Source organism: Corvus moneduloides, chromosome 3 (assembly GCF_009650955.1).
Source record: "Corvus moneduloides isolate bCorMon1 chromosome 3, bCorMon1.pri, whole genome shotgun sequence".
NCBI lineage: Eukaryota > Metazoa > Chordata > Aves > Passeriformes > Corvidae > Corvus > Corvus moneduloides.
The window spans coordinates 106,569,177-106,585,888 of record NC_045478.1 but is presented as its reverse complement, the minus strand read 5'-3'; the positions used below and the strand labels follow the sequence as shown (position 1 = coordinate 106,585,888).

General features: G+C 43.3%; 1 protein-coding gene across 1 annotated transcript in view; it reads left to right on the top strand.

Moving 5' to 3' along the window:
* ALK (ALK receptor tyrosine kinase) overlaps positions 1–16,712 on the top strand; it is a 313,122-nt gene that overhangs the window by 279,197 nt on the left and 17,213 nt on the right. The window contains 10 exon segments of the mRNA XM_032103223.1: positions 2,741–2,891; positions 5,183–5,314; positions 6,142–6,286; positions 7,072–7,254; positions 8,713–8,811; positions 9,492–9,644; positions 10,832–10,930; positions 12,646–12,832; positions 15,015–15,105; positions 16,025–16,089. Of these exon segments, the coding sequence (XP_031959114.1) occupies positions 2,741–2,891; positions 5,183–5,314; positions 6,142–6,286; positions 7,072–7,254; positions 8,713–8,811; positions 9,492–9,644; positions 10,832–10,930; positions 12,646–12,832; positions 15,015–15,105; positions 16,025–16,089 (1,305 nt within the window).

The following is a 16,712-nucleotide window of genomic DNA, read 5'->3' as shown; positions in this document are numbered from 1 at the left end:
CTTGACGTCTTCCTGATTCTGGTCTGCTGAAGGGGCAGCAGAATCTGCCAGCATAGCATAGCCCTAGGAAAATGTCAAGTTGCAATATCAGTTCCAGGGCTTCCCAGGGTCTGGACTCACTGCCAGTGTTTAGCTCTTCCCTGCAGTCCTGCTGCAGTGTGGGTCCTGTAAGTTCTCCTGATGGGCACTGCTGAAACACCTAACACAGAGAGAAAACCCTCCTGCTGCCTGCTGGGCTCCCAAGAAAGCTGATGTTCTGCCATATCAGTGTGTTTTATACTGTGTAATGTACACCCCTGCTAATCGCAGAAGAAGGATATCGATTTTGTGAACATGAGGCAGAATATGCTTTATTAAAATACAGACAGCTCAATTTTGCACAAAACTCTGCCAGCACAAACCAACCACACCCAGAAAACGCTACCATCTGTGCAGGCCTGGGTAGGCTGCCACACACTGTAGTGCCCACATTGGAAAACTGGAGTTTTACATGCTCTGGTTTGCTCCCATGGGACTTCACATTGCATAACAATGAAGTTAAACGTTATAAAAGAGAATTTTTTGTTTCAGATTTTCTTCCAGCATTCAGAAGGTCTGGTCATGTAGGTCTATGACCAAGTATGACAGAAGTGAACTACACAAGTAGTAGTAAATTACACATTACCATCTGCTATCCAACTTCTTTTCATTTTTAAGGGAAGAGGTTTTGGTCCATTTTGCTGAGTGCCTCATTTGTGGTCACTTCCACTGTCCTCTCTTCTCTATGGTCCTTTCACATAAGGTGGCACAAGAACACAGCCCAGCGGAGTGCAAAATTGTGTCATTCTGAGTCAGCCAGCCTAGGCACAGCATTTTCTCGTACTCTCAAGACTAGGTCCAGTGTTTCCCATAACCTGGATGTTATGGTGCATATTTTTCTCCAGCCCTGGTTTGCACAGCCTGGTTTGCACTCTGCACATCCCAAACCTTCCTGAAGGTGTGGGCTTCTTTTTCAGATCCCACAAGTGTCATAGTAAAAGAAAATAAGGAAGGCAGTGGAAGGTACTCTGTGTTCTTGTTCTGGGTGGGCTAAACCTTTCTTCAGGGCCAATATGGTTAAAAGGATTCCTCCTGTAAAAGAAAGATGTTCCTATTGAAAGGGATCCTGTTAAAGTTTGAAGTCAAGAGAGCTGTTTAAATAGTGACACCCATTTTGAATAGGGAATGACTGTCACCTGAATCTACCAGGTTTTATTTGTCTGCAGCCTTTGAATGAGGCCAAACTGGGTTTCCTGAACGTTCTCACATCATTGCTTGTACGCAAAATCTGTTCCTACATGGAAAAGTATGGCCCCTACTGGCAGCCAATTAGCCCTGCCAGCTTGCTGTGCCTGGTAGTGCACCTCATTAGCCATTGCAAAACTCTACAGCAAATCAACTCAGCCTTCAGATTCATGCAGCATCTGTTCAGGGTGGCCCAGTGCTTGTGTCCATCACTTTTTCTGCTGGCTCCAGTACAGCCTAACTGAGGACTGATTGCTTTGGTTATCAGCAGTGGCATGAACATAATCATGTCACATTGCCATGATCTAATATGCTTTAAGAGATACTGCCTGTTTGCAGGCAGGACTATGCTGGGCAGAGGCAGAGAGCAGCCCGGTGCTGGAGGAAAGGAGGTGTTAAAGCAGAGCACCTACACTGTGCCTGGTAGGAAGCTGAGAGCAATTTTTTGAGTTCTCAGTCTTGCCGTCTCTGGTTATGTGCTCTAGGTGGAATTTTGCCCTCACAGAAATAGATGGAAAGTTACTAATGTCAGTGGAGAATTACCTGCTTATTTCAGATGTAAACTGAATTGCTGTACCATCATTCACCTGCTCAGAAACTCTATGTTTCGTTGCAGCAGAGATGTGTGTTTTATCATGATCTTTAAAAAGTGCTTTGAAATCCTTTGCTGAAAGCTGCTTTAAGTATGTCCATTGTTAGAAAGGGAGAGGGAGGAACTGAGCAACACAGTGTTGCACCCACATCTTTGGGTACATCAACAACAGTAAGCACCTCTGAATCTTGACTGCTTGAAATAAAAACCCCAGAGCCTTAACTGAGACTGAAGCAGCCTGTGTGTAACCTGCCCACTCCTGGCTGGAGACCAGGAGATGTTCCTGGTCACCATGAGTTTGACCAGGGGGCTTTTGCCTTCCTTGTTTACTGCAAGTAGTGTCATCTCCATCTACTCTTCTTTCTGTATTCCTCTGGTCCTGGGAATAAGAGAGCTGTTTTCCATCTGGTCCATGCTACCAGGACCAGTTACGCTGTCTGCTTTCTTAAATCTCCCTCTGTCAATCTCATGCTTAATGTTCTCTTTAGCCATATGTCCTGTTTTTACCAGTTTTCCTGCTTCTGTTCTTTCTCTTCCTTGCTGAAAACTTCTCAAGGATGTGCCTTCTGGGAAACAAGATGTGTTTCATATATTAAAGCTGGAAACTACAGGGAGTTGCTCAGTCTGTTCTCAGCAGTGTTTGCCCAAGAATCAATGTGAAAGAATCTGTTTTGTAGCTACCCAAGCTCACAGATTCAAACAGAGTAGAAAACCAGTCTTCAGGCTTCGGGTTTAGATTTATTTAGAATGTCAGGACTTCAGGGCACAGCTCTGTGCCACCATGTTTGGGTGTGCAAAACGCTCAGTGCTCAGAAGTGGTTTGTGCTCCCTTCCACCTGGCTGGGACAACTCAGGTGCCAGCCTCTTGTTTTCTTTTTTCTGCAGCATCTCAGGCTATGGAGCTGCTGGTGGGAAAGGAGGGAAGAACACCATGGTGCGGTCCCACGGCGTGTCTGTGCTGGGAATTTTTGACCTCCAGAAGGACGATACACTGTATATCCTGGTGGGACAGCAAGGAGAAGATGCTTGTCCTAGTGTAAGTGACTGCCTTTCTGTTTTGCCTTCATCCCTTCTACCAGTCCATGGAGTTTTGTCTTTTCACACAGAAACATGTTGTCTTCAAGGGGTTTGGGGCTATAGGAGTCAAGGAATAGGTACAGTTTTACTGAGAGAGCATGAGAAGATGAAGCACCATGTCCCTGTGCTTGCTTCTCTTCAACATTTGGGCCCTGTTGATAATACAAAACAGGTTCCTGACTGATCTGAGAGCACCTGTGTGGGGGTTTGGAGACAAAAGACAACCCTGCCTTCCATTCCTCTGGAGATCAGTCTTCAAGGCTGACTTTGCAGGGTTTTGCTCTTGCTCCACTATTGAGGCCAGCCCTGCCATTATCATATACTCTGCACCTCTAGAGATACCTACTTCACAGGGCCTGCTTGGTTATTCTCCATATGGGAACAGGAAAGACAAATCAATTGTTGCTGGCTCGGTCCTGATTTTTGTGTTACTAACCAACTCTTACTGGAAACGTCTTGACAGAAAGATGGACACTATTTGCATGCACAATAGTTTATTAATGGGTTTGTATTCTTTGGAGGAGGATGGGGGAATAGGACACTCTCATGGAGCAAACTAAGCATTATCTGATGAAATTTCACCTACAGGTTTGAGCTGGACATTTAAATGATGTGCATTTCTCAGCTGTTAATGGCTGGCATCCAAGAGATGAAAGCTTAGCAGTCTGTTAGAGCAGAGAAAGGTTGAAGGATGTAGACAAGTAAAAGGGTTTCTCAAGTCTGGCTGCTGAAGTAAATAATGTTAAAACTAGAATTACACATATCTACAAACAAACCATTAATATAAAGCCTTTTTGAAATGAGAAATGGCCTAACTCAAACGTCCATCCAACGTCTTTAACTAGGACATTCCAGCTGAGTGTAATATATGGACTCATTAAATTGCAGGCCACTGTAATCTTAGTGAGAATTTATTGAGTGCTAATGTAATTCTTTCATTGAGGCAAAGAGATTGCATTGACTTGTAGAGGGGACTTTTACTAGATTGGATTGTAATCAGTTATGTCTTTGCCATGAAGGATTATTTTTTTTATAATCTAGTGGTTCCTTTGGGTCATTGACTTTGTCATTTTATTAATCATTCCCACCCAACTCCAAATCAGTTAAGGAGAGGGAAAAATAGGGAAAGGAGGGCTGTTTAGTTCTTTAGGCAAGTCTGCACACACAAACTGGATGCCACTCAATCTCTAGCACAACTTGGAACATATTTTGTGGTCAGCAGAATAATTTGTAATTTGAGTATGATTTTATCATGTTCTCCTTCCAAAAGAAAACATACACGAGAGTAGAAGGAAGCAGAAGGTCAATCCTACTGTAACAAACGTTTGTGCATTTTTTCCGGAAATTGTTGTTGGTTTAGTAAGTTCAGTGAGCAATATATGTCCAATATAACAAGATAGCGTTACTGAGACAAAACCTGGAAAGTAAAATAAGCTAAAAGCAAAGTTTGCAACTTTAAAATGCTCACAGCAGGGTCCTGCTTGTCACTTTAGTGCTCCAATTTTAAACCACATCATAGTCCTGAAGTACATATAAATGATGGTTTAGTGTTGTGGTTGAAATCAGTGAATTCAGGGATTTGCCTCATACAGAAAATTCTGTATACTGGGTGCTAATTGATGGAAGGGAAAAAATGCTAAGTAGGAAATTTGAAGGCTATGTAGTGAGGTATTTTCCTTAACATCAGGTGAACATTGCAATCCAAGGTGGGGTTGCTGCTGGTTTTGTAGGCACTTGTAGTTACAGTAAAATTGTTTCTAAGATCAACAGAGATACACCTTGGCAGCTTGGCCCCAGCCACTGAGGGACTGGAAATGAGGTAGAGAAGCATGGGTTGTCTCTAGGTCTCTGCCATTTGGCTGTTGTGTGACACGGGACAACGCACATCCTTGCCAAGTTTACTCCCTTCCTCCACTTGTGAAATACAGACTATTAACGCTGGGAAATATTTGCAGCAAATTCTGCTATATTTTGTACATTGAAAGTTTATAGAGCTATTTTACATTATATTAGGTATCAGCACTGAGCTTGCTTCAAAATAATTCAATTTAAAATAGCAACAAATTTTTCTGGTGAAGGTTGAGGCAAAAAGCCAGAATCTTCTAGAAGACCATTCACTTGGTTCTGCTCATGTAGTTTTCGTGGAGGACAATTTCTTGCTTTGGGACAGTGAAGGGTTCATGAGGCCTCAGTGTGTACAAAGGCATGGAGGTTTCTTATCTGAATTCAGATGTGGTCTTCTGTTTGCAGACTAATGATGTTATCCAGAAGGTCTGCATCGGAGAGAACAACGTGATCGAAGAAGAGATTCGTGTGAACAGAAGTGTCAATGAATGGGCAGGAGGAGGTGGAGGTGGGGGTGGTGCCACTTACATATTCAAGGTATGGAAACACAGTCCCCATGCACCTTCAGCATCAACATCCTTCCACCTGCCTCTGAAAAATCCTTTCTACACCTCAGGGAGAGGGTCCACAGAGTGAGCTCCAGTTATCCTTGATTTCCACTTGAGAGATGTATGGATCTGAGTTGGCCCTTCACAGTTCTTAGAACTGCTGTGCAATATGGCCACACTTCTTTCAGTGGCTTGGAGTACCATTCACAAACATAATGGGTTGAACTGGGGGGGGTTTTCCAATAAAAACTGAGATGCTGAAGCACAGTTCTACAGCAAAGAGCAAATTCTGCAGGACTTCATTTAACTCTGTTATTGTAGAACATAAGACTTCAGCTATGCACTTGGCCTGACACAAAAAGTTGAGGATAGCCTGTATGTTTTCTGTTGGCAATCCTATAGCTGTGGATCACTGATGTTTCCTGTCCTGTGCTAGCTGAGAGAGTACTCATTCCAAACACTGGTTTCAGGCAGTCCTTCACCAGTGGGAACACTGTGTTGCACTGTACAGAGCTGTGCTCCTTAGCTGTTTCATTTGATAAGAGTCATCACATGGGACATTACAGGCTTTCTAAGAGCCATCACCATGGTAGATACAATTCATAGAGCTGCTGACACTGCTGTTTCCTGTTGCAGAACTTGGTAGGGCTAGTGCTATTCATTAATTTTCTGAGTGTGGGTGCATAAATAATGCAATGACAATGTACAGTGCTGAGCAGCCCTAGATGCCTGTTGGGTGCAACATGCCATAACTATCATGTGGCTGAACTTCCATTTACATGTTTGAACATTGCCTTTGTTTCTGAATTTGTTAAGATGGAGAATGGAGAACCGGTCCCCTTGATAATTGCAGCAGGGGGTGGTGGCAGGGCCTACAGGGCCAAAACGGACACATTTCATCCAGAAAGACTGGAGAATGATTCCTCTATTCCAGGGTTGAATGGAAATTCAGGAGCTGCAGGTAAGGAAAGTTTATTCCTTTTAAGAAAACCTTTTGAATATGTGGTACTCCCAGATTCCGCCTCCTCACAAGAAGGTGAGGCAAAACTGATGAAAACGCAGGTCAAGGGGGAATATAGAATCTTAATGAATGCAAATAGAAGGTACGCACAGTGCTGGATACTTGGCATAAATAAGGGTATCAGAGATGGAATAGCTATAGCAATGGTAACAATTCTCCCAAAATAATGCAGTACCTCTCATAAACAAAGTTGTTTGATTTTTGATGTGGGAGTTTGCAGTGCCAGTGTGGCGTTCTGCTCCCTGCACTGTTTTGTGCTGTGTGGACATATTCACAGCTTCCCTGGCTTATGCAGAGAGAGCATAACTGCACCCTGGCTAGAAGTCTCTGAGAAGAGACCTTGGACTGAGCAACCAGCAGAGCTGAAAGTGAGTCACTGATGGGTATGTTGTGTGAAGAGCAGGACTGGGATGTGTTTTCACACCCCTTTCACTAAATTCCTTTTGTTCTACTTTAGAACTGACACTATTCTTTTTCAAAAGTATTTTTGGCAAAGAGAAGGGGTAGGCTCTGTAAACCAGAAATAAGTGGTTGGAGACTAGGTAGGGATATCTTTTTAAATTTTCCATAGAAAATACTCATCCTTGTATGGTAGGTGGAAAGAGGTGCAAATGACGACTTTCAGCTGAGATGTTTTGAATGGGTTCTTGTCCTGCAGATCCCTGCAGTGTTTCTTACACAAAAAGTAACCCCTAGCTGTGCCTTTTCTCTTCTCTCAACTGCAGGTGGTGGAGGTGGCTGGAATGATAACACTTCCTTCCTGTGGTCAGGAAAATCCTTGCTGGAAGGTGCTACTGGAGGAAGATCCTGCCCCCAGGCCATGAAGAAGTGGGGGTGGGAGACAAGAGGGGGTTTCGGAGGGGGTGGAGGGGGGTGCTCCTCAGGTGGAGGAGGCGGAGGATATATAGGTAAAGTGGCTTCGTGTTCAAGGTGTCCCTTCCCCTCCTTTAGTGCTAATGATCAGCGAAATGCTGATGATAATTCTCCTGTAGCTAGCATATTTGACTGTTATGTACTAGTATGTCTGTGTATTGCCTTTTTAGCACTAGATGAAAATACAGCATTTAGTCTTTGAGCAAAGAGCCAGATGCCAGTCCTTCAGCTGCAACCCTGGCTTTGTGCTCTGCAAAATGTGCCATTGAGATCCTGCTGTGATTCCTGAGCCTTTCATGTTGGGGTGACAGTGCTGGAGAAGGAGGAGCCATAGCTTGTGTGCTCCAGTTGCCAGCACTTGTGTTTGGAGGACTTTGGTCCTGGAGACTGGCAGCCCGGCTTTATGCCGGGGGAAAGACACAGCTTCTCCCCTGCCCTGCTGTGGGTGGGCCTTGGTTTCTGGGGGCAGAGGCTCAGGCTGCCAGCCTGGACCCCTCTTAATATGACTTCAGTCAACAAGGAGCTAATTGCATGTGCCCCTGTGTCTCAGGGCAGCTGTCAGATGGCATTATGTTGATTACAAATGGTGTGGGCCAGATTCAAGATCTCGACTAACCCATAGTCTCCTGGGCCACATAGTTTCTGCAGCCATCTGTGCTGTGGTGGACTCTTTAACCCCTGGTTCTCCACAGCTTAAATTAGGTATATGGTAGATGAGAAATCTTGAGAGGAAGTAATGAGTTTAAATGATTGAGTGCATGTTTTGTACCAATGTTACTGTGTAATGCTTCTTTTTCCAACAGAATGACTCACATGACCTTTTTTTAATTTCACTGAAGACAATTAAAGGGAAAAAGCTATTTTTGGGTGGGGTGGGGGAATTGTTGCATGCTTGAAGTACAAAATGTGTGGCCCATATTGTGTTTCTGATATTCTTTATGTATTGCCCATACTTTGCTTCTGGTGTGTTCTATATGCTCAAGCACAAATGAGCAACTCATAAATTCCTCCAGTCCCCACTCCTGGTGGACCACCCTGCTTTTAGGGTGCAAAGGAGAGGAAGGATATGAGGTTTTTCATTCCCTCTGCTGACACAGTACATACCTTGATCAGCAAGGGTATTAATTTAGCCCTTGAGTACTGGTGCTTTCCAGTCTCTTGGCTACACAAATTTTAAGAAGGGCTTGTATGTTTCACAGCATCCAAATGGTTAAAGATGAAGTTTGTGCCTTAGTTTGCAACAGTCTACCTAAATAGAGCTAATAAATGGATTGTCACAAGATTCTGTCATTAAATTGAAATTCTAGAGATGAAGTCCAGTGGTTCATGCCACAACTTGCTTAGTATTCCCAATATATTAAATGCTTTAACTCTTCTCTTTTTTCATTTGGATGCCTCCCTAAATATGCTGAATTCACGCATGTTGCCATGTTTATCTGTGTTACATTGTCAGTGAGCCTCAGTCTGTTAAGGTAACTTCTGGTTTGACATAGGTGGCAATGCTGCTGTGGACAATGACCCAGAGATGGATGGGGAGGATGGTGTGTCCTTTATTAATCCAATTGGTACTTTATACACTCCAGCACTTAAAGGTATTCATACTGGTCAGATGTCTTCTAGGGGGCTTTTTTCCTTTTAAAATAGTAGGACAATTTATAACCATTTGGGTACAACTCAGTGTCGTGAACATGAGGAGGCAGAAAGATAGTGTATAAAGTACAGTGGAGAATAAACAGAGGTAGCAGGAAAAAAAATAGGGAGAGAGAACATCCAGGCTATTAGGAAACACTCCCAACAGTACAGTCCACCAGCCTACAGAATAGTTTTGAACATGGAAAGTGATAACAGAACCTCACAGCTCAGATACTTAAAGAAAAAAACAGACACAACACCTGACTATTCACTAACAAGCAAGTTCCTTAGAGCACCCCTTGGTAAAATATCCAGGTGCTGCCCAGCAGTGCATGGGAGTGATAAATATTGCCACTCCAACCTGTGTTTTCCCAGAAGTCAGTGTCTTTAATATGTTTGCAATGTGTTCCGAAAACAACAAAAAAATCTACTTGTTAAAAAACCTGCTTGCTTTAGAATAGCCAGAAGTATTTTCAAATACAGATGCACTCTGGCCTGGTAGATTCAGCCAGAAAGTTTTGAAGACATTGCAGTGTTTGATCTTGGAGGGAGTAAAGGCCAGGAAAGAAAAGGGTGAGCCCAAAGAAATTATAAGAATGGTCTTACAGTAATTAACTCAGCTTCTTCATCCACTCCCTAGTGACAGAGGGGCACGGAGAGGTGGAAATTAGGCTGCACCTTAACTGCAGTCACTGTGAGATGGACGAGTGCCATGTTGATCTTGAAACTCAAAAAGTCATTTGCTTTTGTGAGCCAGGCACAGAGTTGGCTGAGGATGGTGTGTCTTGCACAGGTAAGTAGGTGTGTGGGGTACTGCTGACATGTGGGACAGAAAATGCATGGCCAAAGGCTGTAGTCTGGACTGTAAGACATCCTGAAAGTGCCATCTAATCTTTCTCAAACCTGGCTTCAGTTGAACCTTCTTTCCTGCTGGTGTATGCTGCAGAGTTCTTTTGCCAGGATTTAGCCACATCAATGCTGAAGACTGGGGCACTGAGCAGCAGTGCTACTTCGCTCTACAGTGTATGTTTGGCATACTGGGCAGATCTGAGCAGAGTCAAATTTTGTGCCTGCTTGTGCTGGTGCTCATGGTCTGCTCTGAAATCCTGAACATTTGCTCACTGAAGGAATTTTCCAGCTAAACTTAAATGCCAGCCCAGTTCTCTAAAGAACAACAACAACAAAAAAAATTGTGCAAGGTGAAGGAAAATATGATTCCTATGGATTTGGACATTTAAGGTAAAAGTTCAGAAACTGTGAGAAATTCTGTGCAAGATTTCTCTGAAAAAAACTAAATACAGTGCCTGTACTTGCCTTTCTTTCAAAATCAGGTGCTCAGAGCTCCATTACTAGGTTTGCTTCATATTCTTGTGTAGCAGCCAGAGCAGGTCACTCCAGGGGTTTGGGATCCTGCTTTCAGCTTTGTCACTGGCATGGGAAAATTGTTGTGTTTTTACCATTCCTGCTTGTAAGATGGGTAAAAAGCATGGTCATTTTGTCAAGGCGAAGTAAACCTTAATAGCATGATCCCACATGAGGATGCAGCTCCACTACACTGTTATCAGGTTTTTCTGCCTGGATTACATGCATTTAGATGATATATTGCAGTCCTCCTGCTTTTGCTGTGATTTGGCATTGATAGCAGCACTTTAACCCTGACAACGTAATGTTCTTTCCACCTCCCCACCTCCTGCCCATGGTTTTTATGGTCTTGTTTTCGCACCCAAGGAGTTCACATGTTAATTCATTGATAGTGAACCATCTGTTTTAATGGCTTGATATTAATTGAGGAAAGTGAAACAATGAGGTATGAGAAGTCATAGATCCTGAGAACTGGTCATGCCCAAGGTTGCTCCTACACTATAGGAGCAGCAGATGAGTAAATGGAAGGAAGAGCAGAAAAACATTTGACTGCAAAAAAAAGTGGCTTCTGGAAGATCATTTCAAACATACAATTCCTTCTTCTCCTTTCTGTTACAGCTGAGCCCGTGGTTCGTCTCCCTTTCTCCTTGGTCTTGTCCGTAGTGACTTCAGCATTGGTGGCTGCTTTAATTTTGGCGTTTTCAGGAATCATGATAGGTGAGTGTTTCTCTGCAAAAGATATTTTCATAGGAGGGCTGGATCCAAGCCACGGATAATTGGGCCCTGAGAGGCAAAAGGATTCAGGTTTTCAGCTAGTGCTGTATTTAATGACACCTTCCCACACACATCTTAACTTCAGATTTCTGCAGTTGTTTCTAACCACAATGACCAGTTCAAGGAGGCTTTGGTTACTGACTGCATCACAAAAGAGACATTTATTTATTGTTTGTGTTGTACTACGAAGCTGCCAGAACACAGCTGCTTCTGGTTTTGTGAGATCTGGTGCTGTTTAATGCCTAAAAGCTTCTTTATTTGTATGCCTACATACAATTTTTACCTCTTAATGTATGACATTTAAGCCTAAACTCTGACATAGGTTCCTCTTTCACGAACTGCTACTTAGTAGGATGTCAGTATTCTTGGAATTTTCATTTGAAATTCTAAAAGGTATTTTTCACCTTTTCATGTTCTTATTTCAAACAATCTGCTCACCTGCATTTGGTGCAAGCAGAATAGATTTGAATCAATGAAAAGTAGTCAGGGATTCAAACCACAGCTTTGCCACCTTTCTTTGTCCACACTGGGTATGGTCTGGGGGAGGAGAGGGATGTACCTAGAGCAGGAAATTAGATTTACACAGCTGTTTCAGTTTTAAGAATTTCAGGAGTTATCAGTTGCACACACATGGCCCTACGTCTATGATTTCTGTCCTGACAGTACCTTTTTACAATGGCTAAATACTTCTCAGGAGTGTAAGAGTAATCCTCTTTCCATCCAACGAGCCTATCATTTCCATCTCAGGAAAGGGCAACGACTTAAAAGATCAAAGCAAAGGCAATGAGGAGGAAAATGGAGGACAAGAAGGGTTTGTGAACAGGTCATTACATCCATCTGCCTTTGCGAGTGCATGTTTACCCCTTAAATTTTTCCCCTGAGCAACATCTGCTGGAGAAGATGCAATACCTATTACCGTCACAGTCTTTGGGCTCAATCCAGCTCCCACAGAAATCAATAGTGATTTAACCTGCTCATGATTGTCATCTTCTTTTGGAAAAAATCCTGCAATATCAGTTACTATTTCAAGGATATCCTCAGGATGTCTTCTTTCAAGGTGTGGTTTTTAATGACATGGCAGAAGTATCAGTGAAGTGATGCAAGGAATATAGCACTAGCATAAACTGACTTCAAATGTAGTCCTATTTGTTGTTTAGAAACAGAGAAAGTTTTGAAAAATTAGCTATTTTCTGCATACATCATGTTATTCTGAGGAAACAGCTTAGGCTATCAGTTTTGAACAATATGATACAATAATTAATTTCAGACGTTAGTCACTTCTGTGTGATTTAGAAAAGTTGGCTATACCCCAGTTCCCTCAAGTTTCAAACTGGACTTGTATTCGGAAGGTCAGGTTAAATTAAATAGAGCAGAACTAAATATCAGAACTGTGAACTCTGAGTCTCTCCAAGTGAAATTCATTTACTTTTTCCAGACAGTCCATGAGCAAGCCTGTTTCTTCATAAGATGTGTAAATCAAAGGTTCCTGGATGTCTTCAGATCCCATTTTCTATCTGTAATTATTTGACGTAGAGAAATATGCCAGTGTCGCTGGCTGGTTTGATTCCCTGAAGTCTGGGCACACCACAGCAAATCCCAGTGAGAGTGCTGTCCCAAATCAGTCTCTGTGTGTGGTTAACTGTGTTCTCCATGTTCAGTGTACCGCCGCAAGCACCAGGAGCTGCAGGCCATGCAGATGGAGCTGCAGAGCCCAGAATACAAACTGAGCAAGCTGCGTACCTCCACCATCATGACAGACTACAATCCCAACTACTGCTTTGCAGGAAAGACCACCTCCATTAGTGACCTTAAAGAGGTGCCTCGAAAAAACATCTCCCTCATCCGGTAAATTCATCTTTGCCTTCCCCGTCCTTCACACTGTACACCCACATATCCTGGCTCTCCCAGAGAGGTGTGAACGCACAGCTTTGTGCAGGCACATGCAAATTCTTGCACACTTTTAGGCTCATACCCCTTTTCATAAAATATAAAGCTGCAGTAGTTAGGCTCGTGTGGAGAGGACTAGACTTTGGCATTCACCTTGACCTTCTCCAGGTGCACTGTTCATCCCCTGGGAATGTGAGGAGAACTGAATAGTCATCACCAGTAATTCAGATACATCTTTTACAGGCTATGCAGTGAATGCCCCATTGCTATGAGCTGATGAAATTCTGGGATGGCTGAGGCTTGTAGGAGGCTCTTTTAAATCTTTGATGGGATCTTTGGTAAAGACGATGACATCCTTAAGTGCAATAGCAAGGAAAGCAATGGGTTTGAAAATGCCAGACAGTATTAAAAGGACAGGAATATAAAGCCAGCAGGATAATCACATCTAGACGAGAACTGCTGGAAAGCTCAAAAGTGTCTCCTAAGAAAAACTTGAAAATTCAGAGTTCTTACACTCTGCTCTACTGCAAGGTAGTTGTGAATGTGACAGTACCTTGGTACCATGCAGTGGTACACAAAAAACAAAAAACAAGTGGAAGCAGGAGTCCTTGGAAAACTGGGAAGCTTAAGCTGCTGAAAAAGATGATGCTCAGAGCAGCCTATGCAGTCTGCAATGTTTTGCTGTCTCTTATCTTATTCCCCCTTACCTGCACATCTTGCTGGACTGCACCTGGAAGCTTCCAGTGTACCCTGTGCTGCTGCTCCCTTTGTCACTTGGACTTTGAAAGGATTTTCTGTGGCAAGCAGATAGCAGAGGATATAGCTGGGAATTGGCAAGGGAAGGGAAAGTGGACTTTTTGGAAGGAGGGTGAGTTATGAGCTGTGGAGATCTGGTTTATCCCCTCAGTTTGTAATAGGTTGGTCAGGCAGAGACAAGAATGGTGTCTCAGGCTGATACCTACAAAATGTTATTACACAAAGTGGTTGAGTCACAGGCAACATGAGCCCTCAGTGTGGTTTCACTGCCCAGACTGGTCTCTATCCTGGCAAAACTACAGACAGAGCTTATGCAACAGCAGAGGAGATTGTTTTTCCTTGTTCATACGGGCAGGAGGGCAACAGCCCATGCAAAAGCAGTCCACTGATACAGCAGAGAACAGAATCAATGCAGCTCTCAGCCCAGACCTGGCTCTAACAGGAGAGTGCATGTTGTAGCCAAGAGCTTTACTGGGAGCCTTTTACCCAGACTGAGATGCAGGAATGCCTCTTAGAGGCTCAAAATACTACTGCCCAATGTGCAGCCCATGCAGGGTTAAGAGGGACTCGGGGTGAAGCCTCATCCTCTGCCATATTTCACTGTGTCATTATGACAGGCCACTGATGTGAAATAGCTGTTGTTGTACCAGTTGTCTTAACATTAAGAGAGTGAGGAATAGACAGGGATGTAAAACCTGTAGCACAAGGACATGGGGCATGAGCTATTGTATCACTACTCTTATTCCTTTCTCTTTTTCTTGTAATCTTATTCAAAATAAAACTGTAAGTTTCATAATATGATCACTGCCAGAAACAATTCTCAGCACAAATTCCTAGAGCTGAGTGCTTTACAAAGCACTGTCATCGCCATTTACTGGCTAAGGTACTTGCCCAGAATCACACAATAAATCAGGAAAAGTTATTTGGTTTAGAATTCAGGTCTTTTGAGAATCATTGTGCCTCCTAGTTTCTTGTTCAATGTTTTGTTTAATGGTGATGCAGAAATATCATGGGAACTGTTAATGTATTTTGGGTGTGTAAACACCAAGACTTAAGTCCTGTCTTTATTGATCTGTTTTGGAGCACCCACCACTGAGCACTGATACCAAGGCCAAAGATGAGTGCTCTCTGTTACATGCTGCAATGCCAGCAGCTCAAATTCACTGGGGACTGTTCACTTCCATGGATTGCTTTCTCTTCCAGTTAAATACAAGTAGGTCTGTGAAAGATCTCACCAAGGTCTGGTCCCCTGCATATTGTCAATATCCAGTTCTCCCTGTTACACTGCCATGAAAATTGTGAGCCCGTTCTGTGAGCTGTGTCCACAGTGTTATAATGTGTGTTCTCTGTAGTAAAACCTTCTTGTCTTCTCTGGTCTGTCCAGGGGTTTGGGCCACGGAGCCTTTGGTGAGGTATATGAAGGTCAGGTGACAGGGATCCCCAGCGACCCCACTCCCTTGCAGGTGGCTGTGAAAGTAAGTGACAGTGTATGAGTTATCGTGATGGTTTCATGCACCTTTCACCCGAGAGCCCCAATGCATTATAACAATGAAGATGAATGAAGCGTTGCTAAAAGTACTGAAGGACGTGGCTAGAAATGTTGCTGCTCTCTTACAACACTTCAATCCATCACAGCAATGGTACAGCTTGTAGTATATGGGCATGTGAGACTACTAAAAGAGGTCTGTAAATAGTAAATAGGCAAAGATTTCTCATGGAGCTAGAGTGCAGGAATGATAACTAAATCCATCCTCTGTCCATCCTCCCTATGCTACACCTGGTTGGTAATCTGTCCAAAGCCTTGTGAGTCAGAGGCCACAAGTCTTCACTGGGCCAAAAGCTGCTGGCACATGCATCAAAGACCCTGCAAGTAGGAGATAGCTGCTTCTCCAGGGATATCACCACTCCCTTACAGGATGGATATGCATTGGATGTGACGCTAAATGCTAAGAGACCCTGGTAGAGTTCTCCAGGCCTTCAGCAGCCTAGCTGGCTTGTTTTCTCCTAGAGGTTACATAGCAGCAGAGTCCTTCTGCTGGTTGTAGATCCCAGTCTTGCTGGAAGGTAGGAGCATTGAACTGCAGAGAACTCAGGAGCTGTGATCTCATTCCTCATCTTCTATATAGCAGAGTCCCATATATTGAACCCTTCCCTGTGCACTCTGGGCTATTTCCTTTGCTGGGAGGAGGATGACAGTGGTGTTGATGGGCTGGGTGTTCTCATATTTACCTTTCAACAGGCTTCACAGTCTAGTTTAGCAATGCCCTAATGGTTATCTTAGAGTGAGGTTTCTTTTAGAGAAAGAAGGATTGCTGCAGACTGTGTTAGTGCCAGGTGTTCTACATCTGTAAGATGTAGTATCTTCTCCTTGTCAACCTGTTCTTCCTTTTGCAGACATTGCCAGAAGTGTGTTCAGAGCAAGATGAGCTCGACTTCCTCATGGAAGCTCTCATTATTAGGTGTGTATGAATCACACAGACACCATTTGTGTAGGCTTGCAAAGCCCAACAAAATAAAGAAAAAAAGTTCTTCATAGGTGGTGTCCTCACAGCACATCTATACAGTAGATTTAGTACAGAGAGAATAGGGATTACCATCCTTTGAACAGGCACCAAATGATTAAAGGCTAAATTTTCAAAAGGATCCACACTGGTTTTCATTACACAAAGTTTAAAAATTTAAAGCCCAGATTTTAGGATTGATAATAGGATTTTTTGATTTCTCTTAGCGATGAGAACATACCTTAGGAATTTGGGTTTAACTAGCCAAAGCCAACTGATGGCATTGACTTTATGCTGCTGTCATGTCATGTGTCAGTGTCTGAATCCCAGAATCCATGGAACTACTTTCCTATCACTTTGGAGAGGTGGAGAAATAAGGAAGGATTAGAGACCTCGAGAAACATACCCTACAAGCAGATTCCCATGTCAGTATGTTACTTGGAACAACACTGCCCTAGCCCAACTTCTGCCTCTTTGATGGGGGAAATTAAGAGCAGACTTCTCTCTGTTATCAGACATGTTCTGCTTCCTGCCCCCTACAAGTCTTGCTGTAGCCCAAAAAAAATGCAGAAACCAGGGAG